Here is a 26,977-nt window from a genome sequence, read left to right on the forward strand (position 1 = left end):
TGCGTATAAGCCTTCAGTTTCATAGGCCACAAAGGCCTTTAGACCTAAATATGTCTACTGCAATAGTATGAACCAACTACACTCTGTGTTCAGTTTGTTTTTAGTAAACTGAAGACTGTTGCAGCAGATGTATTACAAGAATTTTCATTTTGATCCAATGTAATCATTACTGGAATTCCACCTCATTAATACAATTACACTAAGGAATTAATTTGCCCTCTTAATGACAAACTTTTTTTACTGTTGGAGATTCATGCTAGCACAGCTTCCAGCGCCCGAGTTGTTTTAGCTCCATATGCAAGACAACTGGCCTACACTGGCTCACCCTGTGTGCAAATCACCCAAAGGCCAAAGCTTTCAGTAAGTGTTGTAACAGAAAAATCACAAATAAGACATGAAATTATCATTCAGAAGAGTAACAGGGCAAGACTAGAAGAAGAAGAAATTCCAAAGTTTCAAAATAAAGATCTTTATTTCAAAATAGTGTTTGAGAATAGCACATCCAGTTGATATAAAATACAAATAGCAAGTTACCATTTTTTTCAAATGGGCCAGTTTGCAGAACTATATACTGAAACACTGTAGAAGTTCACAAGAATTATTATAAAATAAACAGTTAAGTTCCGATGTTTTAATTTTATTTAAACTATATTTTCACATTTGTCTCCTTCTAATTCTGTTTGTTTTTATTACACAAGGTGCTTATAGATTGCCTACAGAGTGAAAATTACAAAACAGAATTTAAGAATATAAATATAGAAAGGAATTCCTTACACTACTTACTAACATTCTCTGCTACAAAGATACATTTTACAAAAGTGCTAATAACTCTATGACAAATAGTAGCAGATTACACTTAAATGTCAAACAAATCACACAGTTGTTTATTTTTTTCAATTGTCCGTAGTACTTTGATACTTCTAATCACTATGAGGGTTAATAAACACTATTTTCACTTCCTAGTATTTCACAAATGAAGTGGGAAAAGAAGTAATATATATGCATATGTGTGTCTGTGTGCATATGTGTGAGACAGTGTACCCATATGCATATATGCATGAACAGAGTTCCTGTATTTGTATTTTAACAGTACTGGAAGTAAATGCTTAACAGTAAATACATTTCCCAGGTTTTCATAATTTCTATCAACCAAAAAAACCTCTGAGTTCCTGTAAGCAGAAACAAGGGTTTGTGCAGAGCAAACTGTATAAATAAACTTCTACACAGAAAAAGGACTCCCTTGATGAATTTTTTTTTTAATACTATATCATCCTCTGGTAAAAGTAGTTTTTACTAACATCCAGTATTCACTAAAAGCTTGATATCCAAATGTGCAGTTTTCCAAACACAAAACTGGAACTGCTCTGGCAGGGCATGGACATCGGGGTAGGACAGGAGACTGGAAGTCCTCTTCCCTGTCCCCAAAAGCACAATCAGACAAGAAACAGCCATAACTCACCTCTCCGTGACCAGAAGGACACAAGGAAGGACAGCTAATGGTCCTGCCTAGCCCCAGAGAGCATGGCCCCACCACCATGGTGTCAACCATAGACCTACAAAGGGCAAAGCATTGTCTACACTTTTTCCAAGGTGCATCGAGTCCCAGTGCTCACTCTGATGCCCCCAATTTCCCCAGAGGCATTATGCCTTACAAAGGCAAAATGCCTCCAGGCACTGCCACTCAACCAAGGCATCTCTTCCCCCTTCCCAATGCGGTTCAGACTTTTAGGAGTCATAATTGAGCCCCATGGGCCTGATTCTGAGCTCAGGGAATTTATCAGTTTAACTATATGATTCCTTATTAGCCTGCCTATTACCATAATATCTTTGTGCTCCCTAGCTGGAGCTAAACCAATGGAATATTCTGATGTTAATGGAAATGCACTTCGTTTATGCAACACAGATCTGAATCTGGCCCAGTATATGGGGAAAAAAAAAAAACATGATAAGAATCAATTCTTGTAGTAAGTATCAAAAAACAGGTAAGAAACCCTCTGAGTAAATCTGCATTGCATCAGGATACACCACAATATTGCAGATGTTAAGGCAAAACATAACACCTCCCAGATCCCTAGTATAGTTGAGGATTTGGCTACCTTCAGTGATAACTTGCAGTAGTAGGCACTACTAGTCAGTGTTCACAGGGAGAAGCTTTGGTTAATATCAGACCATTTGTTGACTCAGCTTCACACTCCTGTGATCTTTAGCATGTCACATTTACATAAACTGAATTCACTACAGCGGAAAGAGACATTTATGGTCAATTCACTCAGCAGAAATATGCTATTGGCTATTGATGACTCTTGTAACAAGGCCCAAATTTACGAGATCCAACAATCTATAAATGGGAAATCTGGAGTGTAGATAGGAAAGTTTAAGTAAGTGAGATCAAGATGTATAGGTGGTTTACAGAGAAAAGTTAATGGGCTACAGACATGGAGGAGAGAAACTAGCAGATGGTAAAGAAAATGGGTACCATTATTCCCCAAATCTGGGAATGCCATAAACCTCTTTAAGTGTTGGACCAAATTAATTTCACAATTACAATGGCAAAGACAGAATTTCTCAGAAAACCTTAATGGTGTAACAGGGAAAGTTGTCCACTGGATGCTAACTATATTTTTCAAAATTTTAAATCATATTCCTTTTATTTTTAAAGGATATCATACATTTTTAAAATGTCCTTTTTTACACAGTTATTTAAAAATAACACTTAAAATGTATCTGAGAATAAACGTTTTTGCATTTGGTTTTTGCATTCAATGACAGAATTCCTTGATCAAGTCAGTTTTAATTTGGTCTTTATACCCAGTTTAAATTCTGCCATCCTCTGTGGATCTTTGTCACACAGTGAAGAAATAAATACCAAGGTAGGCGATACTGGCTGTAAAGCCACAAACACTGACAAGGCCACTCATGTACATGTTTAGATTCTTGAGTTAACTTCTGATAATTTCCCTTTTACAGCCAAATTTTGATGATTTGTTAGTCTATTAGTTAGTCTGTTAGTTTAAGGATACATTTCATGTCTACACAGATTTCCAAAGTCTCTTTCTAAAAAGAAGCATTTCAAGTAATATTAGTACTGAAGTAAAATATAAGTTCTCTATTCTGTCTTGATTGATAACAACAATATCTTGGTAAACTAGTCCATGGCAAAATTTACATTGGCATTAGGTTGCCAAATCTTCCCTCAGTGTCAATACTGACAATGGAAAATACCAGGAATCTCTCACAAACCAATGAGATTCAAAACAAAAGAAATATTGCCCATGTGACCACTGTAGCAAAACCAACAGTAGATTCCTGATGCTGACTTTTGAATTAAGTTTAAAATAACAGAGCAAAGTTGCTTGCAACCCAAATAGATTGAAATAAAGACATTTTGCTTTTTAGAATGCCTGTAAAGGCATGTTATGCATGGAGGCATTCGAGCATTTAAAGTAGGTAAAGGCAAATAAATACTTAAGACTTTGCCCTGTAGCCTCTTCTCTGACCAAAACCTGTCACTCAATCTGAATGGCAATTTAGCCCTCACACATAGCTTGCAGTATCAGGTCTGTAATTCGGTTTCAATAAAGTCTTCCATTTGCAAAGCCAAAAGGAAGCTGGAATGTAGCTTGAGTTTCACATACAAAACTATACAATTTGTGTTAGAATACAGATTTGAGGATTGCTTTTAAAAAAAATACTTATATGTAGGGAATTAACAGTGCAATACCAGTTGGTTGTGTGAAAATCTTACCTTGTGTTTCTTCAAATGTATTTAAAGAAAAGCTCTCCAGTTTTATAGAGAATAAAATAAAAAGGGATAAATATTTCATGATGGGAAGCAGATCCCACAGCATTCCATGCAGATCTCCAAGCAATCTGAAGATTCACAACATGCGTCCATGATGCCACAGTCCATATCGCACGGGCAGTTACAGTCATCCCCCATCTCGTCCCCACAGCAACAGCAGCAGGCCTCCGAGGTGCAGATGCCACAGGATGCTTGTCCCAGAACAATGTTACAGAGGGTGAGAAATTCACAGAACAAGCAAGCCAGGATACAGTGAACGCAGCAATCTTCATACGTACCAGTTCAGTAGCATGTCATGTATGAACAAAGGAAACAAACAACCAAAAAAAAGGAAAGAAAAAAGAAGAAATTATTAATATGTTATTCTAAATCCAGATATATCACAATGTCAAATAAATAGCTGAAAGACAATGATTCAGAATAGACATAATCTAACACCACAAAGAACATGTTGCCCATCTTCAAGGTCACTTTTGCAGCCTAACTCATCTCCAATTCAGTACTGGGTTTGGTGCAAGTTTCCTTTCACCACTTTACTTCATGCAAATCCCAAGTACTAAACATCTGCTTAGATCTGTTTCTCCAGTCATTTATTATGTAAAATATTGGTATCTATTATCTTCAGTCGTAACTTCTTCCAGCAAGCCCACAAAGTGATTAAAAAAAAAGTTTAAAAAATCAGCTTATCAAGGAAACTATCTAAAATTATTTCCAGTCTCTCCCAGTGCATCTTGCCCTTCTGCATCCGTTTTGTTGGTGTCCTGGTTTCGGCTGGGATAGAGTTAATTTTCTTCCTAGCAGCAGGCATAGTGCTGTGTTTTGGATTTAGTAGGAGAAGAATGTTGATAACATGCTGATGTTTTTAGTTGTTGCTGAGTACTGCTTATGCTAGTCAAGGACTTTTTCAGCTTCCCATGCTCTGCCAGGCGCACAAGAAACTGGGAGGGGGCACAGCCAGAATAGTTGATCCAAACTGCCCAAAGGGCTATTCCATACCATATGACGTCATGCTCAGTATATAAACTGGGGGGGGTTGGCCGGGGAGCAGCGATCGCTGCTTGGGAACTGTCTGGGTATCGGTCGGCGGGTGGTGAGCAATTGCATTGTGCATCACTTGCTTCGTGTATCATTATTATTATTACCATTATTATACTGTTACTATTAGCATTACTATTTTACTTTATTTCAATTATTAAACTGTTCTTATCTCAACCCAGGAGTGTTTCTCACTCTTACTCCTCCGATTCTCTCCCCCATCCCATCGGGGTAGGGGGAGTGAGCGAGCGGCTGCGTGGTACTGAGTTGCTGGCTGGGGCTAAACCACGACAGTCCTTTTTGGCGCCCAACGTGGGGCACGAAGGGTTTGAGATAACAACAGATTAACCAGAGTGTATTAAGGAGTCTGTTAACAGTTGCCGGTCACGATATTAGTTCTTCTGATCTGCACCATGTTCTTTTTTTTGCAGCACGCGTTAAAGCTTGCTGTCAGTTTGTGTAGTGTGCTATGCTCTGCAGTGATTCATGATCTTTTGCTTGGGAGGCTCCTTATCAAAACCCTGACCTTGAGCATTCTTTGGTATTTGGGTTTCATACAGAAGTCACTACTGTACTTCGGGTACTACCTCATAGAGAGAGTTAGCAATTATACTTCTTACTCTGAGAGGCTTGTTGTGGAGGAAATACAGAATGGCACCTTTGCTGCTTTCTTCTATGATGTTTCCTCCTTCATTACAACAACTTTCCTGTATCTTGAACACCCCTGGGCAGTTAAGATACTTCTATTGATAATTCTTGGGAATGTTGTTTCCGTTTTGATAAAGGTCAGTAAGCAGTTTAAAAATACCATCCAGAGATCTACCCCAAGGCTGGATAGTTATGAGTGGCAGGGTGTGTGGGAACATATGCGCAAGTACCTAGGGCAGTGGGGACCTCCAGTGTTTTGGAACTTCACCCCTGAACAAGTGCAGAATCCTGAACAATTAGTAAAGTATTTGGAAGAAGTATGTTGTCACCCTGGTAGCTCCAGAGAGACACAAATCATTGCAACATGCTGGGGACTGGCCCATGCCTATCGAGCCGTGGTCAACGCTAATCAGTACCCTCAAAAGAAAGAGAAGGTCTCTGGATCTGATGACAAAACAACAAGCACTGTGGCTACTCAAACCCCCACTACAGGCCCTGCGGCTACTCCAACCCCCACTACAGGCCTTGCAGCTACTCAAACCCCTGCCCCAGGCACTGTGGCTACTCCAGCCACAGCCATGAGCACTGCGGCTACTCAAACCCCAGTGACAGACACTGCGGCTAAACCAGAGAACCAACCTGCACCGGTATCAGTTGCCCCTATACAGAAGAAGAAATACACGAGGAAATCAGTTCGTTTAGTAAGGGATGAAGATGAACCAGGGCCATCACGAGAACCAGAGGAGGAAGAACCCATAAATGAGATGGTGACCACCCGATCCCTATCCCTGAGTGAGCTGCGAGATATGCGAAAAGATTTTGGTCGTCATCCAGGCGAGCACATCATCACCTGGCTGCTCCGATGCTGGGATAACGGGGCCAGTAGCCTGGATTTAGAGGGTAGGGAAGCCAAGCAGCTGGGATCCCTTTCCAGGGAAGGGGGCATTGACAAAGCAATTGGAAAAGGGGCAAAACCGCTCAGCCTCTGGAGGCGACTCCTGTCAAGCGTGAAGGAAAGGTATCCCTTCAAGGAGGATGTTTTATACCGCCCAAGCAAATGGACCACCGTAGAGAAAGGTATCCAGTACCTGAGGGAATTAGGCGTGCTGGAGGTGATTTACAGTGACCTGAATGATGAGCGGTTAACCAAAGACCCAGATGAAGTCAGGTGCACACAATCCATGTGGCGGAAGGTGGTACGGAGCGCACCAGCATCGTATTCCAACTCGTTGGCAATACTAGCCTGGAAAGACGACGAGGCACCAACGGTGGATGAAGTGGCTAGACAACTCCGGGACTACGAAGAAAAGCTCTCTTCCTCCCTACAGGCCTGTGTCTCAGCTGTGGAAAAACTGTGCCAAGAGTTCCAACAACTCAGAGAAGATCTGTCCTACTCCCCACCTGCACGGACCAGTGTCTCAGCCATTAGGAGTCAACGTCCCTATGCTCAAGAGAGAGGATATAGAGGATACACACCACGGGGCACCCTGTGGTTTTGCCTGCGTGATTATGGAGAGGACATGAGAAAGTGGGATGGAAAACCCACCTCAACCTTAGAGGCACGGGTGCGTGAGTTGCAAGGAAAAACTATTAGGAAAGGCGGTTCTCCCAGGAAAATTGCAGCTCCAGTTTCCAGTGAGCAGTTCCCGAGACAGAGTAAGAGGGCTAATTTTACTTCCGACCTTGATCAGGGGACTTTTGATTCACATTTACAGGAAGTGAACAGCGAATACTGTGACCAGTGTTAGAGGGGCCCTGCCTCCAGCCAGGTGGAGGAAAGGGACAACCGGGTTTACTGGACTGTGTGGATTCGATGGCCTGGAACGTCAGACCCACAGGAGTATAAGGCTCTAGTGGACACTGGTGCACAGTGCACGCTAATGCCATCAAACTATAGAGGGGCAGAACCCATTTGTATTTCTGGAGTGACAGGGGGATCCCAACAGCTAACTGTACTGGAAGCTGAAGTGAGCCTAACTGGGAATGAGTGGCAAAAGCACCCCATTGTGACTGGCCCAGACGCTCCGTGCATCCTTGGCATAGACTACCTCAGGAGAGGGTATTTCAAGGACCCAAAAGGGTACCGGTGGGCTTTTGGTATAGCTGCTTTGGAGACAGAGGAAATTAAACAGTTGTCCACTTTGCCCGGTCTCTCAGAGGACCCTTCGATTGTAGGGTTGCTGAAGGTTGAGGAACAACAGGTGCCGATTGCTACCACAACTGTGCACAGGCGGCAATATCGCACCAACCGAGACTCCCTGATTCCCATCCATAACCTGATTCGTCGACTGGAGAGCCAGGGAGTGATCAGCAAGACTCGCTCACCCTTTAACAGTCCCATATGGCCAGTGCGAAAGTCTAATGGGGAGTGGAGACTAACAGTGGACTATCGTGGCCTGAACGAAGTTACACCGCCGCTGAGTGCTGCCGTGCCAGACATGCTAGAACTTCAATATGAACTGGAGTCAAAGGCAGCTAAGTGGTATGCCACAATTGATATTGCTAATGCATTTTTCTCCATCCCTTTGGCAGCAGAGTGCAGGCCCCAGTTTGCTTTTACCTGGAGGGGTGTTCAGTACACCTGGAACCGACTGCCCCAGGGGTGGAAGCACAGCCCCACCATTTGCCATGGACTGATCCAGACAGCACTGGAACAGGGTGAAGCTCCAGAACATCTGCAGTACATTGATGACATCATTGTGTGGGGCAACACAGCAGAAGACGTTTTTGAGAAGGGAAAGAAAATAGTCCAAATCCTTCTGAAGGCTGGTTTTGCCATAAAACAGAGTAAGGTCAAGGGACCTGCACAAGAGATCCAGTTTTTAGGAATAAAATGGCAAGATGGACGTCGTCAGATCCCAATGGATGTGATCAACAAAATAACAGCTATGTCCCCACCAACTAGCAAAAAGGAAACACAAGCTTTCTTAGGCATTGTGGGTTTTTGGAGAATGCATATTCCAAATTACAGCCAGATCGTAAGCCCTCTCTATCAAGTGACCCGGAAGAAGAATGAATTCAAATGGGGCCCTGAGCAACAACAAGCCTTTGAACAAATTAAACGTGAGATAGTTCATGCAGTAGCCCTTGGGCCAGTCCGGGCAGGGCAGGATATTAAAAATGTGCTCTACACTGCAGCCGGGGAGAATGGCCCTACCTGGAGCCTCTGGCAGAAAGCACCAGGGGAGACTCGAGGTCGACCCCTAGGGTTTTGGAGTCGGGGATACAGAGGATCCGAAGCCCGCTATACTCCAACTGAGAAGGAGATACTGGCAGCATATGAAGGGGTTCGAGCTGCTTCAGAAGTGGTTGGTACTGAAGCACAGCTCCTGCTGGCACCCCGACTGCCGGTGTTGGGCTGGATGTTCAAAGGGAGGGTCCCCTCTACACATCATGCAACTGATGCTACATGGAGTAAGTGGGTTGCATTGATCACACAACGGGCTCGAATAGGAAACCCCAGTCGCCCAGGAATCTTGGAAGTGATCATGGACTGGCCAGAAGGAAAAGACATTAGAATATCACCAGAGGAGGAGGTGACACGTGCTGAAGAGGCCCCACTGTATAATAAATTGCCAGAAAATGAAAAGCAATATGCCCTGTTCACTGATGGGTCCTGTCGTCTCGTGGGAAAGCATCGGAGGTGGAAAGCTGCTGTATGGAGTCCTATACGACAAGTCGCAGAAACTGCTGAAGGAGAAGGGGAGTCGAGTCAGTTTGCAGAGGTGAAAGCCATCCAGCTGGCTTTAGATATTGCTGAAAGAGAAAAGTGGCCAATCCTTTATCTCTATACTGACTCATGGATGGTGGCAAATGCCCTGTGGGGGTGGCTGCAGCAATGGAAGCAGAGCAACTGGCAGCGCAGAGGCAAACCAATCTGGGCTGCCGCATTGTGGCAAGATATTGCTGCCCGGATAGAGAACCTGGTTGTAAAAGTTCGTCATGTAGATGCTCATGTACCTAAGAGTCGGGCCACTGAAGAACATCAAAACAACCAGCAAGTAGATCAGGCTGCTAAGATTGAAGTGGCTCAGGTGGATTTGGACTGGCAACATAAGGGTGAATTATTTATAGCTCGGTGGGCCCATGACGCCTCAGGCCATCAAGGAAGGGATGCAACGTATAAATGGGCTCGTGATCGAGGGGTGGACTTAACTATGGACAGTATTGCACAGGTTATTCATGAGTGTGAAACATGCGCTGCAATCAAGCAAGCCAAGCAGTTCAAGCCCCTTGGGTATAGTGAACGATGGCTGAAATATAAATATGGGGAGGCCTGGCAGATTGATTACATCACGCTCCCACAGACCCGCCAAGGCAAGCGCTATGTGCTCACCATGGTGGAAGCAACCACTGGGTGGTTGGAAACATATCCCGTGCCCCATGCCACCGCCCGGAACACCATCCTGGGCCTTGAAAAGCAAGTCCTGTGGCGACATGGCACCCCAGAAAGAATTGAGTCAGACAACGGGACTCATTTCCGAAACAACCTCATAGACACCTGGGCCAAAGAGCACGGCATTGAGTGGGTGTATCACATCCCTTACCATGCACCAGCCTCCGGGAAAATTGAGCGATACAATGGATTGTTAAAGACTACCCTGAGAGCAATGGGTGGTGGGACGTTTAAACATTGGGATACGCATTTAGCAAAAGCCACCTGGTTAGTCAACACCAGGGGATCTGCCAATCGAGCTGGCCCTGCCCAATCAAAGCTTTTACGTACTGTAGAAGGAGATAAAGTTCCTGTAGTGCACATGAAAAATATGCTGGGGAAGACAGTCTGGGTTACTTCCCCCTCTGGCAAAGGCAAACCCATTCGTGGGATTGCTTTTGCTCAAGGACCTGGGTGCACTTGGTGGGTGATGCGAAAGGATGGGGAAGCCCAATGTGTACCTCAAGGGAATTTGATTTTGGGTGAAAATAGCCAATGAACTGAATTGTATAATATTAATTGCTTTATAATACTGTATGTTATCTCTTAACTATATGTTATCTCTTAACTGCATGTTAATATAATAATATAGTAGGTTAATATTAAGTATATAATACTATATATTATGATTGCTATATGCCGCATCAATGGTATTGCAGTAAGAATTGCCCAGCTTAATGAAAATGAACTTTGATGAAACCATGTTGGAATGAGAACTGACTTCAGCATGCAACAGTCCAACACTGCACACCACCTCTCCTGCTCTGAAAGACCGTGATGACAGATGGAACCCAAAGTCATGGGCTAAATGAACTCAATGGACATTTTAGAGGGATGGGCCATAGACGAAGGGAATGATATCTGTGTGTATATCAAGATAGGGAAAGCGGTGGTGATTAATTGGAACACATTGGAAAGGGGAGGGCCTGTGCATGACGTAGATGGTATAGAATAAGGGGTGGATACTGTCCTGGTTTCGGCTGGGATAGAGTTAATTTTCTTCCTAGCAGCAGGCATAGTGCTGTGTTTTGGATTTAGTAGGAGAAGAATGTTGATAACATGCTGATGTTTTTAGTTGTTGCTGAGTACTGCTTATGCTAGTCAAGGACTTTTTCAGCTTCCCATGCTCTGCCAGGCGCACAAGAAACTGGGAGGGGGCACAGCCAGAATAGTTGATCCAAACTGCCCAAAGGGCTATTCCATACCATATGACGTCATGCTCAGTATATAAACTGGGGGGGGTTGGCCGGGGAGCAGCGATCGCTGCTTGGGAACTGTCTGGGTATCGGTCGGCGGGTGGTGAGCAATTGCATTGTGCATCACTTGCTTCGTGTATCATTATTATTATTACCATTATTATACTGTTACTATTAGCATTACTATTTTACTTTATTTCAATTATTAAACTGTTCTTATCTCAACCCAGGAGTGTTTCTCACTCTTACTCCTCCGATTCTCTCCCCCATCCCATCGGGGTAGGGGGAGTGAGCGAGCGGCTGCGTGGTACTGAGTTGCTGGCTGGGGCTAAACCACGACAGTTGGCTTGCTACTTATGAAGACAAATAAGGGAGTTGCTACAACATTTTTGCTTTCTTTATAGTTTTATGCACACTTTAAAACCAGCGTAACAGCATGTTGTATGTATTTCTGTACTGTCAACAATATATAAAAGATTCAGTCAAAACACAGATTTTTCTATTGCTTTTCTACCCAAATCTCTTCGCAATCCTTTTAATGTACTACTATAATCTTCAGTAGAGTTCATAACTACACCTGAACACCAATATCCACCGCTCATAAGCACTACTAAATTACATGAGATAATTGAGTTGTCCCACAAACTGTCTGAAAAAAATACGGCACCCAAAGAGTAAATATATGGAATAGCTTCAAACAATTACTACATTCATAAGACATGACAGGAAAACACAAAGATTGGAACTAAACATGCGCCAGCGAAAAGGTAACTGCAGGAATGAGAGATATACTCAGTTGTTTTCACTCTCTTCCCATAGTAAGCACATCACATGTATAAACTTGTATGTATAAACATATTTAATTTGTAAGAGGCAGTGAACAGTCATCCAGAAAGAAAATGAAAACTTAAAAAGACAAGAAATATTCAGGATAGAGAATTATAGTTCTTTCCTAGCCTCACCTTTCATTCTTCCTTTTACTCTTTGCAAGCCTTGAACTCCTTTAGCTACAGACAGTTGAAGACTGGGAAAATGTTCAGGGGAAAAATATCCTGCACCATCTCATTCTGTCCCTGTCGCTACAGTCTATCACAGGCATGTGCTATGAGAGGCCAGCAGGAAAGAGGATATTGAGCTCTATGGTCATTTGGTCTCATCATCTATAGACGTTATGTTCTTCCAGTTCACAGGCAGGAGACTGTTATCGTATGGGAAAGCTTGCAATTACCTGGAAGACTAACACAATTACCAGGCCTCCTAAACGTATTTATAATGTCAAAAATGATGCAGCAACCATGGCAAGTATCTCAATTGATTCAAACTACCTCTAACATTGCAGAAACTTTGACTGCAGGATCGTGTAGAGATGAGTTTACACTAGCAAGCATGCATATTAACAGCAATGCAGTGATAGAGGCTCAGACCTGCAAAATCTGTCCCAAGAAGCAACTACCTGAGCTATTAGCCCACTCTAAACATCACACTGCTGGGGACTGATTTCTCCTACTTACTACACTACTAAGATCCAAACTTAGTTTGGGAATACCTGTACTGCAATGTGGTCACAGTCATAATATATATATAATGATTTGGCATTTACGGCCAAAAGAAAAAATGGAAGTATCAGGAAAAACAAGAAGGAAAAAAACCCAGCATCAAAAACTCCCCACCACTGTGCAGGAAACAAAACTGAGAGAAAACCACAGGTAAGATTGAGCTGTTTTTAAAGAAAGTTTTTGCTTGTATTAAAAGGCTGCTTTTCCCAAAGAAATACTGTTGCTAAATAAATGACCTTCATAGAAAACCCAGAAGATATGTGAAATAAAGCTGGGGAGTATCAGTTCACTGAAGAGGACCAAAGCCAGACCGATAGTGATTAATTAGCTGGTTGTCATGGAGATGGTGTTAAATTTGTTCAGGTACAATCTCCTTTCAGATTTTCTTTTACTATGAAGCAAAAAGATAAAGAAGCCAAGAGTTCTATCCAAGAAGCCTTCCTATTTGAGGAACTGAGGTTTTTACTGCTTTGCTTCTTTGAAACACAGCTGAAAAGAAGCTAATACCACAACAAATTTTGTTCTACAAATGTTTCTTTAAACAAAACACCATAATAAAATTTTATGTGGATCAGTATTGAAAATAAGATGCCCAAACAAATCTTTCCTGCTTCCTGCAGGGATATGTAACATTGCAGGGAGAGAAATAAACATTCACAGAAATTATAATATACATATTTATTGATGGACAAGAGACAGAGTTCATAGGTTAAACAAAACGTACTGCATTCAGAAAACACTTTCTGGACCACAAGAGCACTTTCCCCTCCTAATCTAAAAAAAATCCACTAAATCAATACTTACAAGGAGATGTGTTGATTTAAATAAAGGTATTTCAAAGGTAAAAGCTATAAAAATGGTCCAAGACACAGAGAGAAATTTTGACCATTAGTGCTGTGATGGAAACTCTGTGAAGGGTCTTTCGTTCCATCTCTTCTTCACTGACTGAAACACTAAAAGGATTTATTTACCCAGTCTTTATTTTTATTTCCTTCTCCCCAGACTGCAAAACTAACTTTCCATCTAGAATATCTTTATATAATAATTTTACTTAACCTACACAAACACTTAACATAGAGATACCCTTTACTGCTCTCTTCATTTTTGCAATGACTCATTTGTACAATGAACATAAACTTTGATCCACATTTCAAGGACAAACCTGAAATAATCACGCTTTTATATTCTTCATGTTATTGACTTTTAATAGCTATCCAGGTAGCAATTATTTAACACATGACAAAACATGCTGTTACCTAGCCCTTCCTAACTTGCTGAATTCAGAATCATGACTTTAAAGGTCTGCAATACATTTGGATAAAATGGGTGGAAGAATAATTTCTTTCATGTACAACTCCTACTTCTTAGCTTCTTATCTACAGATGTAATTATAAGGAAAAGATACAGTCCCAATGGGTTTTTGTAATAATAACAAATCTACAAGCTACACAAAACTCGCACATCCTTCTCCAGTAACCATATTCCTACAGCAACCTGTCAGTTCCACAGAAAAAATTACACAGCTAAAACCCACTTCCTTTGGCTGCTGTTGCAGGGTGTCATGATCAGTGGAATGCAGCCACAAAGAAGATGCTATATAAAACTCACTCGAGAAGAGATGACCTCAGGTTTTTCATTACCGTGCTGGAAACCACTAAAATATATTTCACTGCTTGCACAAGACTCCCTGATAGTTCTTTCCTGCTTCCAAGACTAATGAGACTATTTTAAATTACAGATTATTTTAAATTTCAAAACTATTTTAACATGTTAAGAATAAAGACTATACTTAACTTTCACTCTTTGACCTTACTACATCAAAATCCTAATAGTTTTTGCAGATGAGTGAGTAGTGGAACACATTAATCCAACTGGAACTAAACTTAATTTATATATTTGGGAAGAATTTCGGAAAAAAAAGTAAATTTGATGATCTTAATGTGTGACAACATGTTTTCTGGAAACCCTGAATATATTTTAATCTTTTCTGATAAAGAAATGATATAGCAATATCAGTTATGACACTGCATTACTGTAAAGAGAGGCTAGGTTAAAATGACCTATTTCTTTCCTTTTTTTTTGCTTGAGAATTAGGGGTATGTCTTTACCAAGGACCAAACTCCATCTGCCTTGATGTTCATGATGCAGCACTGCTGATAAAGAGTTAACTCCCAAGTTTCTTGGGGTTTAAGTTTTCATTAAATAGTTTCACAAAGAAAGAAGGAATTAGTCTATGTCTCATTACGTAAGCCCACCATTAATGAAGATGAGCTTTTCCTTAGGACTTCCACATTACACCACACCAGTCTCAAATTGCCACTGCTTTTCAATTCTCCTATTACACTTTTCTCTAATTAATGTAGAAATGCTGCACAATAGATCAGCACTGCACAAAAGTGACAATGTGGGGTGTCAAACACTGTACAGAGGTATACTTTATAAAAAAAAAACCCAAACAAAACAGTACATCTGCCTTAGTTCCTTTACCAAATGCATTTGATTTCATCAAAACACAGTATCACATTTGTTGACTGTGACCCAAGTTGCCAAAGGCTATGCTGAACAGCATAAATTACGATAGGCTTGGTCTGTAGGCAGTGATAGTATATTTTATTAGATCAACTCATAGTTGGGGGAAAAAAGATGAGCTTTCGGAAACAAAAGCTTATCTTCAATTATCCTTTCATTTTGCCTGGGATGAAAGTTAGGCCTGAAGTTAAAAGGGTCATCCCCTGCAGCATTTTTAAATACCGATGTAAGTAAAGCTGTTTCCTTAGTCCTTTGGCACATCCCCAAAAGTTACAGATTTGTTAGGAAACTTCATCAAAACTGTTAAAACAATGCCAAAGCAAATAGAAACCCAACCAACTCATCCCAAGTTTTTGCTGCTTATGTCGGACACGCACATCCAGCTACTTTGTGCTGATTTAACCAAAGCGTACATGTAACATCTACTTTAAGTGGGTTATAAATGTTACCACAGACAACATCCAGACAAGAAACAGCCTAAAATCCCCTAAAACTGTTTACACACTGTTATTCAAAGCCCAGAGGGCCCCACTCAATACCTTATCCCAGTTGTAACCGCAATTCTTATTTAAGGGAAAGAAACAGTATCAACAATAAACCAACTTTAATTTTTGTCCATGTCTTTAAACATTTGCACATGCACACCATGTTTTATTTCTAAAATCTTTGCATACAGACATTACCCTGATATCCAACTCCTTTTAAATAGTGAAATGTATATCACTTTTATTTCAACTTCCCTTTTATCACCTCCTCTTCATTTTTATGAAAAGGTGCAGCTCTGCTTAGGAAACAGACTTTTAAGAGAACTATCGACCATCGAAACTGTACAAGGGACGCAGAAGTTAAACTGAAAAATGTACAGAGAAGCACATGCGCAGGCTGATCTGCGCTGCTTTTGTCATGTTTGACACTCACCTGTCATAAATTGACCCGATAAGCTTTCATACGAAGCAGGCAGGTCACATGTGATAAAAGGTTTTCATGTCTGCAACGGTAAATAAGCTCACTTACAGGATGGTGACCTTGGGCAGCTTCTTACTAACTATATCCCCCGAGCACAGACAACTCAAAACAGATCTCCAGGCACTCTGCTGTCTCACAGTGAGAATCAAAAAGGGCAAAACCGCAATCAAAGTGGCAGCTGAGGTCCTCAGTGGGGGTTTACTCCGGGCCCCCGCAGAGCCCTGAACAGAAGCCCCAGCAGGTGCTACAGGCGTCCCGCCGGCCGGCGGCACGGAGCCGGCAGCGGCGGGGACGACCACGCGGTGCCGACGGCAGAGACAGCCCACGGCCAGAGCAGCACGGCAAGCGAAGGGAAACCACCCAGCACAAGTTTCTTAAAGGTGTGCATTACACAGAGGCGCGGGGCGAAGTTACCGAGCAGCAGCACGCACGCCATCACACCACCGTTCCTCTAACATATGCGGTTGGTGTGCAGCCTCTGCTACCCATCCCCTTCCCGCAAACTCACAGCACCCAGGAAAATGCTCAAGGAAAAATAAGAAATGCGCAAAGAACAAACTGACTTATCGCATGGAGTATAGTTATCCATAGATAACAGAGCTACATTTATTTAGACGGGGGAAAACGCAGTTAGAGATCATAATATATGTGATATTTCAGCATTTTAAAATACAAAATTATCATTTCTATTGATCAAGAAAATGAAAATATTGCCTCAACAGGCAAATTACACTGTAAAACACATGGAAACTTTCATCAAAGCTTGTATTCTAAACTCTTGATACAGATAACCTCAGGAGTAAAATCACCCCGTTCAAACAAACAGATATACTAAGAAACGTGCCAATTTACAATATCTAAGGCTTCCTTAGAATATGAGGCTTTCATTGCCATTGCTTATCATTGCAAATACTCATACTAGTTAGGTGCTAGCTGGACCACGACCTTATAAAATGGATACCGTGGGAAGACCGTTTTTCATAACAGGCCCTGTTTTCCACTAACTCCTGTTACACAACATGTAAATTACCTCCCAAGACCCCTATGCAAACAAAAATATAAACCATGCTTAAAACACACCACTCTTCAAAATGCCTTCTTAGAAAATCACAGGTTTGACCATATGATAATGTTATTTGCCCATTGCTTGATTGACAACCTCGTCTAACAAAAACCCCTCTGTTTAGCACTTCGTGCTCAGACACAAGTCCACTTTGAATCAATTTCTAAGAGATAACAATGGAAATTTTGGCCCAAGTAGAGAGATTTGCAGGATACTAAGTATGTTTATATGCCTAAATGCTACTTAATGCTATGGGATGGATTTCAGAAGTGTATGTATGTTAACAAAAAAAAAAAATAAATAAAAAAGAGACACACATGGCCAGCAGATATTTCTGCAATGTTAGGCTATTCATGGTATAATGCACACTCATACCAAATTTCAGTAAATACCACCAACCCAACAACAAAACAGTATATAAAAGAAAACTGACTGCTGCTCTTGTGGCACTCAAGAGGAAAAAAAAATAATTAAAAATCCTATTCAAAATCAGATGCTCAAAAGGAAAGTTGACTGAAAACTACTTTTCAGTTTATACAAAGTTATATAAACCAAAGTAAGATGCTCCTACTTCAAATAGAGGTCTGCTACCCTGCTAAGAGAATCACTCACTACTTTCCATGTATATGCACCTAGTGGTTCTTAAGATCCTGGCTTAACCCAAAGGCTATTTGGTGGACTTGCTTTGTCTTCAGTTAAGCCATCAATATCACTTGGGACACTAATAAATTAATGTAGTCAGCAGCATGAGTTAAATAGTGCCCACCAACCCCATGCTTGGATTCAATATCTAGATCAGATGAAGTTGCATTATACTAAAAAGAAGGGGGGAAAAAGTCTCATTCAAATGCACCCTGAAATGTTGAATTTTCAACACTGGATTTAAAAAAAACCCCACACGTTGGGTGAGATTGTTCACTGCATCTCTAAGCTCAGTAGCACAAGATACACAGTCCTTAAAAGTTGAGGAAGGTTGCTTCAGGCCTTGCTCCTGGAAAAGCACGAGTGGCAACTTAAATCTGCCGGCAAGCCTACACTGCCTTCCTTCCCCAGAGCCTCACACCCGTGCTGCAGGCTTGCTTTATCTACTTCACTCCTGCATCTAGCCTTATTACACTTCTTAAGACCTATCTTGAAAAAAATCCTTGGAAAGAAGATGCCTTCTAGTGCCTCTCTGGTTTAGAGAGCCTGGGAAAGAATAAACTGAAGATCTCACCGTGCATACAGGAGGCACGCTCATGATCTGATCTCCATAGTTTAACAAGCTACCATTTCCAGAGGAATACAGCAATTGTGTATACTCTCAGCCTTTTGAATATGTGAAGTACCACCCTAAACACAAATTATCCCAAGTTAGTGGAGTTGTGGGAACTACCCTGACAAACGTAGTATCTTGTGAGGTCACAGCAGCTTGACCAGAAGTGAGAGCTCCATTTCAAAACTGAATTAAAACCTGTCTTCCCTCTTTTCATCATAAACTTTTAATAAGCGATTGCTCTAATTAAAAAAAATGCATAATATCAAGCTTCATAAGGTTTTGGTAGGAAAACGTGGTTTGGTTTTTACAAAATAATTAGTGCCTACTTCATTTTGCCCCCTCTGCCCCCCTAATTAAATTCCTCTTCCATCCCTCCCACTGCCCAGTTTCTTCTTTCCTCCACCAACTCTGTATATATTATTACTTACCTTCCACTACTCTGATATACATATGTATGTATTCAGTTACCTGTTTTTCTTCATTTCCTAACATCTAGATTTACTGTTCAGCTGCTTCATTGCTGTCTCCTTTAGACCTCCTCCCCTCTTTAAGTTGCTTTGGACAGGTATACTGTTTCCAAGCACAGCAGCTAGACAGCCTTCTTTTTACTCATTTACAATTGCTTTTTCAGGTTTTCAAGGTGTTTCTCTGCACTACACATAACAGGTGCAAGACAGTGACAATTCTCTTTGCTAGTGGTCTACTGACCAGAATTTTGGAAGAACTGTGACACCTCTGACATCAATAATTTAAAATATTATTAAAATTTCTTTGAATAAAAAAAATCTTTTATTCCAAATATGCACTGAAACCTACCCAGTCCCTTTGAAAAATCTTTAGAACTGAAACTGTGTTTAAAACCTGCTTTTTAAGAGAGACACTACGACTATTTCATAATTCCTTTGATTTTTTGTAGTGTAAGTTATGGAGCTGAGTAAGATTTCTTCAGGGACAATATGGATTAATAATAGATGCAGAGGAAGAGCAGAGCTGGTGAGTGCACTCACACCCTCCTAAACCTCACTGGATGCCAAAGTGTTTCTAAACAGCATATTCTGGAATGCTCACACAACTCCATACACTACAGGTTCATTTAAAAAAGCAGATTTTTAAGCTTTTATACTACCGCTACTGAAATGTCTGTTACATTTTAAGTACTTCCAATGCAACTTCAATTCTGAAAGCTCACAAAATATGATCTACAGCGCAAGCGGAGTTCCCAGCTGGAACAATTAATAAAAGAGTTGTTAACTATGGTGGGGGGATTTTGGTGGGGTGGGGGGCTGGGGGGCTTCATAGCTTGCATTAGGGCTGTCTAGTACTTTGGAGACCAACAGGAGCAGTACTGACCTTCTTCAAGGGAAGATGTGATATCCTGGGTAAAATAACACTGGACTTCGTTTAGCTTTCTGGTATATATACTGAAGTCTGCAGCATACAATGCAGCATGCTGCATTTGCTAACCTGTTAAATAAGCATGAGCCCAAATATGCTCCTGTGCAGGATGGGTGGCAAGCCTGGATTCTACCCTGCTTCAAGCACTACCAGGTTTGCTGTTCTGTCAATAGGTAAGATGTTCTAGAGCAAAATAACTACCAGATCTGGACGTAGTTTGCATTACAAATAGGTGTGGCACTCCAGAAATATTCACATCTTGTCTTTTAAAAAGAAACAAGAAGAATGCAGCTTTTGGGAGGGAATAAGAAAAATTGAGAAGTATTTTCTCTTTTCTATAGTCTAAACTCAGCTTGATGACCAGAATTTTCACTTTTCTTCCTTCTGAGGACGCACTTTATTTCTTTTCTCTGGCCACTTTGTTTCACTTAACAAAACCAGTTATTCTCCTAACTGGCAATAGAGCAGAGCACTCAAGGTGGAACACAAGGCAGATGAAGTAAAAATACATGGTACATATTTTCAGGTTTAAAAAAAGAAAACAAACTATAAATTAGATTATAAAATCCAAGGTCGTACATAAGGAATAGCAAAATTAAAGTGAATTGGAGTATCTGAAATCATTCAAGATCACCTGTATTTCTTTCTACTAAAATTATTTGGACACTATAGTAAATTGAAGTAGCTGAGTTAACATAATTTGTTAACTTATGTTAACAAAAGTTAACGTAATTTGTCTCTTTCTGCATAAGATTACATAAGAAACTGCATACAAGTCATATTATTATCCTGTATAGATGCGCACAAACACAAACACACAGCTTCAAGTAAACTCAAACCCAGCAGCTCTTCAGCAATAACCAATGGCTTACGAGGTTAACATGGTACAAGTTAAAGCAAAGCCAAGTAGTTAAGCAATGTTGCAAATAATTTCCAATAGTTTCCTATCTTTTCCATCTTCCTGTGAACCTTTTCAATAGTTTCTACACAGATGTCATTGGATCAGAAGAAACAACTGCTCACAAAAATACCTCTTTGCCCACAAAAGTATGATTCATAATACAAAGTATCTGTAGAAGCTAGGTTCAAATTAATTCGTGTATACCACTTTGAAAGTGTGTCTATGCAATCCTCAGTCACAGGACTCGCTACCGTACTCTTCTGCTTTTGTATAGATAGATGTATTCATCAAGTATATATGTTGCTGGTTTAAATGCAATTAAACTCCTCTGAACAAATAACCTGGCTAATTATACCAAGTTTTTTAAGTGTAACCTTCCAGAAGTATTGCCCTCATAAGAGATTAACATTTCTTAAATTCATGACACAATTATTTTTAAGGTATGGATAAACCATTTTTCCTTAAATAGTGATCTCTTCTTTTTGTTATTTTACATATTTCAGCTGACCATTGCCAGAGTCTCTGATTATGCACCTTATCAAAAACTGATGGATGATAGAACAAATCACGTATATATTGATACTTCCTGCAAGGTAATAGCTTGATAAGAATATTACTTACAGCCTATAGTCCCCCCATGCAGCCCTAAAGGGTAAATTACTGAAAAGCTGAAGAAACTGTCAGAAGGCTTGTACATATGTGCATGCAGATGTGTGGACACAAATACCCTAGGTATATTTTAATAATTTCACAATAAAACTTGTGCTGGTTAACAGAAAACTTAGAGCAGTAGATATTAGCAGCGTGGGTCAAGCTATTTAGAGCATATATCCAAGTTCCCACATTCAAAATGAGAACATTACAAGGTTACATGTATAATGCTGAATATATGTAATTTTAGCTATTAGGTGACTCAAGAAACTATTTGTGACAGTAAGGATTACCCTGTATTTCTGTACTTTGAAAGTATGTAAGTTAGTGTGACAACACAATGTAATTATCTATATTCTAATCAGACACACCTTTAAAAATATCAACATTTCTGGCTGTATATAAAAAATTGTATATTGGCAGTTTCAGTCAACTAACACAATCGTGTCGGATATTAAAATCAGACATTAGAATTTATAGCTATATCTGAAGCTATCTTATTCATTTTCTCCTCAATCATTCAGTAATTTGACATAATTACTGCCAAGGTTATTAAAAACAAACAAAAACCCCACTGATTGTATTTATTCCAATATAACTTTAGAAGAAAAAAGGAAGCGCTTGCCATAAATAATTGTATAAGGGCATAAACAGGACAGGCACCATCTCTTTAGAACTCCGAAATTCCTTTTTCAGAGGTTGAATTTCCTAAATTCAGATGCCTGATCTTTGTACCAGTCACACGAACAGATCTAGGTCTCTTGACTTAGTTTTTTTGATATATTAAGAAAAATACTGGTCCGGAGGGTGAACTGGATTTCACATAACAGAAACAAATAAGAGGAATATAGCAAGTATGAAGTTGTGATTTTGGAAAAAAAAATTAGAGGACTGAAAGTGCGACAGAAAAATAACAGTAGGTTCTTGAAGACAAATATGAAAATAAACCACAAGAAGGAGGAGTAGCCCATGGCACAGTCCGAATGAAGCTGTTCATGAGATTACTATACAGATTCACTCAGTAGGTTTGATTGAAGTAGCAGAAGTCAAGCAAAGTCATCCAATGACACCAGTAGGCTTCATTCAGACAACTACGTGCATTCCTTCTGATCCCTATTCCTTTCATCTAGGCTGAGAATCCTCCCCATTTCACTGAACAGTATTGTTTCCCATTTCTCTAAGAATCTGTGTCTGTACCCACCCCCCAGAGCTTTTTTTAACCAGTCGCATCTATGCCTGACTCAAACCAATAAAATTTATAGAGCTTCTGCACCCCTCTTGGAACTGGCAGAGGCAAAGCCCATCAAGTATATTAGCACTAATGGGAAGGCAGGGGATTGAGGAGAGGCTCGGGAACTCTGGGACCATTAGAGCAATTGCAAGCAGTGAAAACATACACACACAGCTAAAATGTAAAGGAAATTATTTACTTTTGCTTATTTAAGCTGTGCATAGGGAGCACGAAGCCTTTTTGTGCAAATTATTTACAGCCCAAATAGAGCATAAGGCACATTAAACGTTGAAACAGAGGTGTTCAGACCTCATGGCTAGTCAGAATATCTGCTAACAGAACATTTTCAAAAGCAAACTCTACCCTCATGGAGCTGCCATTACTGGATTTAAGTATTTACTGTGCTTTGAACTAGTGTTTTAACTTTTTTTTCCAGTGTATATGTGACAATGTTGACAGGAGTTTCTATCAGTTCAAGATGCTAACTAGAGAGACTAAAACATTATCAGACTGTGTTGGCCAAATGCTTGAAAGCAAGAAATCTCCCATTACTTCAATTTCCTTCAAATACTTAATATTTTCCTTTGGGGAAGTAACTTGTGTTTTATCATAATGATTTCTATTTGCTTCTGGAGCATGAGTCATGCTCTTCAATTATTTTCAGTTGACTGTGTAATTATTAGTGAGAACGGGGTTCGGCTAGTCTTTATTCAGTTTGGGGGTTTTTAATAAGAATTTCTGCTTACCTTCAGGTGAAGTACCTGGCTTTTGAGAAAATGCAGAGCTTATTTTACTCTTCTTGCTGCTGTTGCTGTTGACAGACAAGGTGGACTGAATTTTTCTGTGCATTTTTTCTGAAACAGGACCCGAAAGTTTTCTGTTGTCCGCAGGTGTGTGCTTGACCCCGTTGTGAATTCCACTTCCATTACTCAGACCTGCATGGCCGTTTTGGATTTTGCCACTTTCTTCCTCACCCCTTTCCAGTGCTGAAGGATTCGGCTGAGGCAAACGTTGAGGTTGTGCTTAAAATGAAAGAAAGAAAGGGTTAATTTAAATTGTAAATTTGTAACTGAACACTTTAGGCTAGACTGGGAAGGCAACTTCCATTGCTCGTATTGATCAAAGAATAGACTGAAAAGCTAACATTCCACCATCAAAAAAGAAAGCAAAAAATATCTCTAGATTAAAAATTATTATTAGTTATTCAGAAAGCACCTCATGTCTGTATGAGGCCTAGATTCCCCCTTCGTCGCTGCATGGAAACATTCACAATGCTCTGTGAATTAGATGGAGAGAATAAGGCAAGTAATTTGAAGAAGGAAAAAATCAGGAATGGGAGAAAAACTAGCAAAACTGAGATAAACTTCAGTTAAGGGAGCCAAACAAAGAATGGGGGCAATGCAACAGAAGGAGAGAAAAAGGTATGGGAGAGAAGATACAGACTGCAGTAACAGAAATAAAGCTGCAGATTGGCCAACCTGCCAGTCTTCAGAAAATAACCTGAGTAACAAGGTAGGGGCCCCCCAACAATGAGCCACCACAGACCAGTATATTAGAGAAGAATAGGAGCATCCAGGTGACTAACAACAGTTTGCGCTTAAATTCATAAAGATTGCGGATTGCTGGGAAGAACAAAACCAATCAAAATCTGTTTTTGTGGAGGAGGTGATCCAGTAACCAGAAGGAACATGCATTCAAACATGGCACAGCTGTGGCAAGCCAGAGTCCCCTCTGCCCTTATTCCTCAATTCAGAATCACCATTTTAAAAATGGCTGTTGGGCCAGTTAGGACTTTAATGGCAACAAACTGAAATGGTCAAAGGAAAAGAATACAAAACCTGTCAAGGCAGGACTCTGCAGTGGCCTGGTTAAGACTCCAAGAGTGCATTCTAATGAGAGGGCATGAAACTTGACCATTCTTTGTTGAGCTACAGTATCATAAAGGAGCGTATTTTTAATAACATGGAAGATATATTGTCTATGTATTTAAGGTCTGTATCTAAAGAAAAGATAAGATGCAGGGTTTTTTTTTTTTTATGTAAAGCTTTGTAATAAAAAAAGTAGTTTCCAATTAAAGATTCTTATTTAAAAGAAGAAATGCAGACTTTGTTCAAAAACTAATTAAACTATACACATAGTACCACAACAAGATTTCATAATCCAAAAGCATCAACCCAATCACCTCTCCTAATCAAAACACTACTGTATCATGCTTGGACATAAAGAGGTTTTCAGACAGTCCAATCTTCAACTATTTATAAATCTAATGTCAAGGAAAAAGCCCAGATTCTACTCAACACTCAACTGAAGAGAGATTAGACAGTGCCAGCAGTAAAGAAAAACAGTGATGCAGTTCATTCTCTTTTCAGATGATACATACTCATTTTGAGCTGATTTCACAGTACAGCTTTGTATGTAGGTTACACTGTGTCCAAGATAACAATATGTATAGATAATTATAGTTAGCTTCCTCTAAAAGAAACATCTCCACTGATCACTTCAGGTACAAGTGACCAAACTTTCAGACAAACACTACTGGGGCACACAGACCAGCACGGTCGCTAAAAACACTCTCAGTTCTGAATTTGCCTAACAAACCCTCAATGCTTCCCTTTTATCAAGGACACTGATACCATTCTCAGATTGCTTCCTCCAACTATCATAAACTTGTCCAGATTAAACTTCAGAAAAATCTTGAACTTCAACTCCTAGTCACGTTCACAAGCAAAAAGAGATACTTTTCGTAACAGTATAAATACGAACTGGTTCATTTTTTCTCGCCATTTGATTTTTTTAGCCACAGCAACCAAGATTTTAAGAAGATACCCTAAACTACCCACATCTATCTAGGTCAGAGAGTAACCCTGACTGAACCTACTTTACAAAAGTGACAGTTTTGTGTTGCAAGAAAAGGGAGGGCTGAGGGAAACATTTATGCTTTAGCCTCCCGAAGGATGTTGCAAGGAAGACAAAGATCATTCCCTTGCATTACTAGCAGTAACAGCTCATGAACCTCCAAGCCAACAGAGCAGGGGCACAATGCTTTCTGACACTTGAACAACTAACTGTTGCCCAGAAAGTTTTTGATTACAATACAGAAACTGATTCTCCTTTCAATTTTGCTTTAGTGCTTGCAAAACCTATGAACAGAAGCATAAGCAAGGCACTTTCTGCACTCTGGAATTCCGTTTATAGCATATATTATGCTAACATTTCCAGACTATCATAAAAGCCCCCAAACAAGTTTTTAGGGAGTTTTCTCCTACCTGAAACTGGATTCTTTAAAAGTACACTACCAGGAGCCCTTTGTGTAGGACACCTTTCTACATACATGCAAAACAAATTTTGTTAAAAAACTAATCAAATGCTCCCATTTTAAAAATATGGACCTAACTATAGTCAAAAATAAAATCTTTAGCAACAACAAAAATCAAAATATTTACTCTCTAAAGTTCAGTGTTCACGCCCATAGCTCCCCATAGCTTTATTTTCATTATCCCGCTTAAATGTAAATTGTACTATTAAGAACAGTGTTTTTCACATTCTATGTAACGATGGTTCCCCACACTGAGCCGCTGCCTACAATTCCCAACTGTGGAGCGGTGCAGTTGCAGAAGGTTAACCTTCCTCAATAAATAAAAGCAACACTATACTAAAAATTCTGTATGTCTGGACACGCAAGTTTCTAAAACTGACAGTTATGACCTTTTCCAAGCCAGCTAAATTGGTGGTGGCAGCTTACAATTGTTTGTATATTTTTGGTGCTTTGCTAGAATACAGTAAGTTGACAAATTACCCAAAATTCCATCTTCAAAATGAGGTGTGTTTCTGTCAAACTGTGGGTGAATGGGAAGTCTGAAGGAATCTAAACAGTCATTTGTGTTTGCTTTTATTATTATTTTTACTAAGAGTTTTTTTGGGGGACAGGGTGGGTTCTGGCTTTGGGTTCTTTTTTAATAATCCTCTTCCCAAAGTACTTTTACTTCAGTCTTTTAGCATTAACATACAACTTTTTAGCTGACTGGCTTTACAATATTCACATGTGATACGCAGGTCAAATCAAAATGGAATAAAACCCCAAATGGATTAGTTATCTCAATTTAAATTTATTTTAACTTTATTGATAATTTTGCACTAGGGAGACTTGAATCTTATGGTTAAAACACACTTGAAACCAATTAGGAGCCATATGACCGCATTCTAGCACAAAGAACAAAAGCAATTGACAGTTCCAAGATTAAGCCACAACCACTCAGTTTAAAACAGAAATATTTTTACCTTATTTTTTAAAGGTTGTGTATATCTTAAAAA

At 40.1% G+C, this 26,977-nt stretch overlaps 1 protein-coding gene across 3 annotated transcripts in view; it reads right to left on the reverse strand.

Moving 5' to 3' along the window:
• Positions 1-616: 616 nt before the first annotated feature.
• Positions 617-26,977, reverse strand: part of MDFIC (MyoD family inhibitor domain containing) — a 60,082-nt gene continuing 33,721 nt past the window's right edge. For 2 of the 3 annotated variants that reach the window (XM_075713190.1, XM_075713177.1), the window contains 2 exons: positions 23,413-23,688; positions 617-4,068 (listed from right to left, as the gene is read on the reverse strand). In XM_075713190.1, coding sequence (XP_075569305.1) covers positions 3,821-4,068; positions 23,413-23,688 — 524 coding nt within the window. In that variant the 3' untranslated portion in view covers positions 617-3,820. The remainder of the gene's footprint in view (positions 4,069-23,412; positions 23,689-26,977) is intronic. The other variant, XM_075713183.1, reaches the window with a different exon arrangement.

Source organism: Pelecanus crispus, chromosome 1 (genome assembly GCF_030463565.1).
Source record: "Pelecanus crispus isolate bPelCri1 chromosome 1, bPelCri1.pri, whole genome shotgun sequence".
Classification (NCBI taxonomy): domain Eukaryota; kingdom Metazoa; phylum Chordata; class Aves; order Pelecaniformes; family Pelecanidae; genus Pelecanus; species Pelecanus crispus.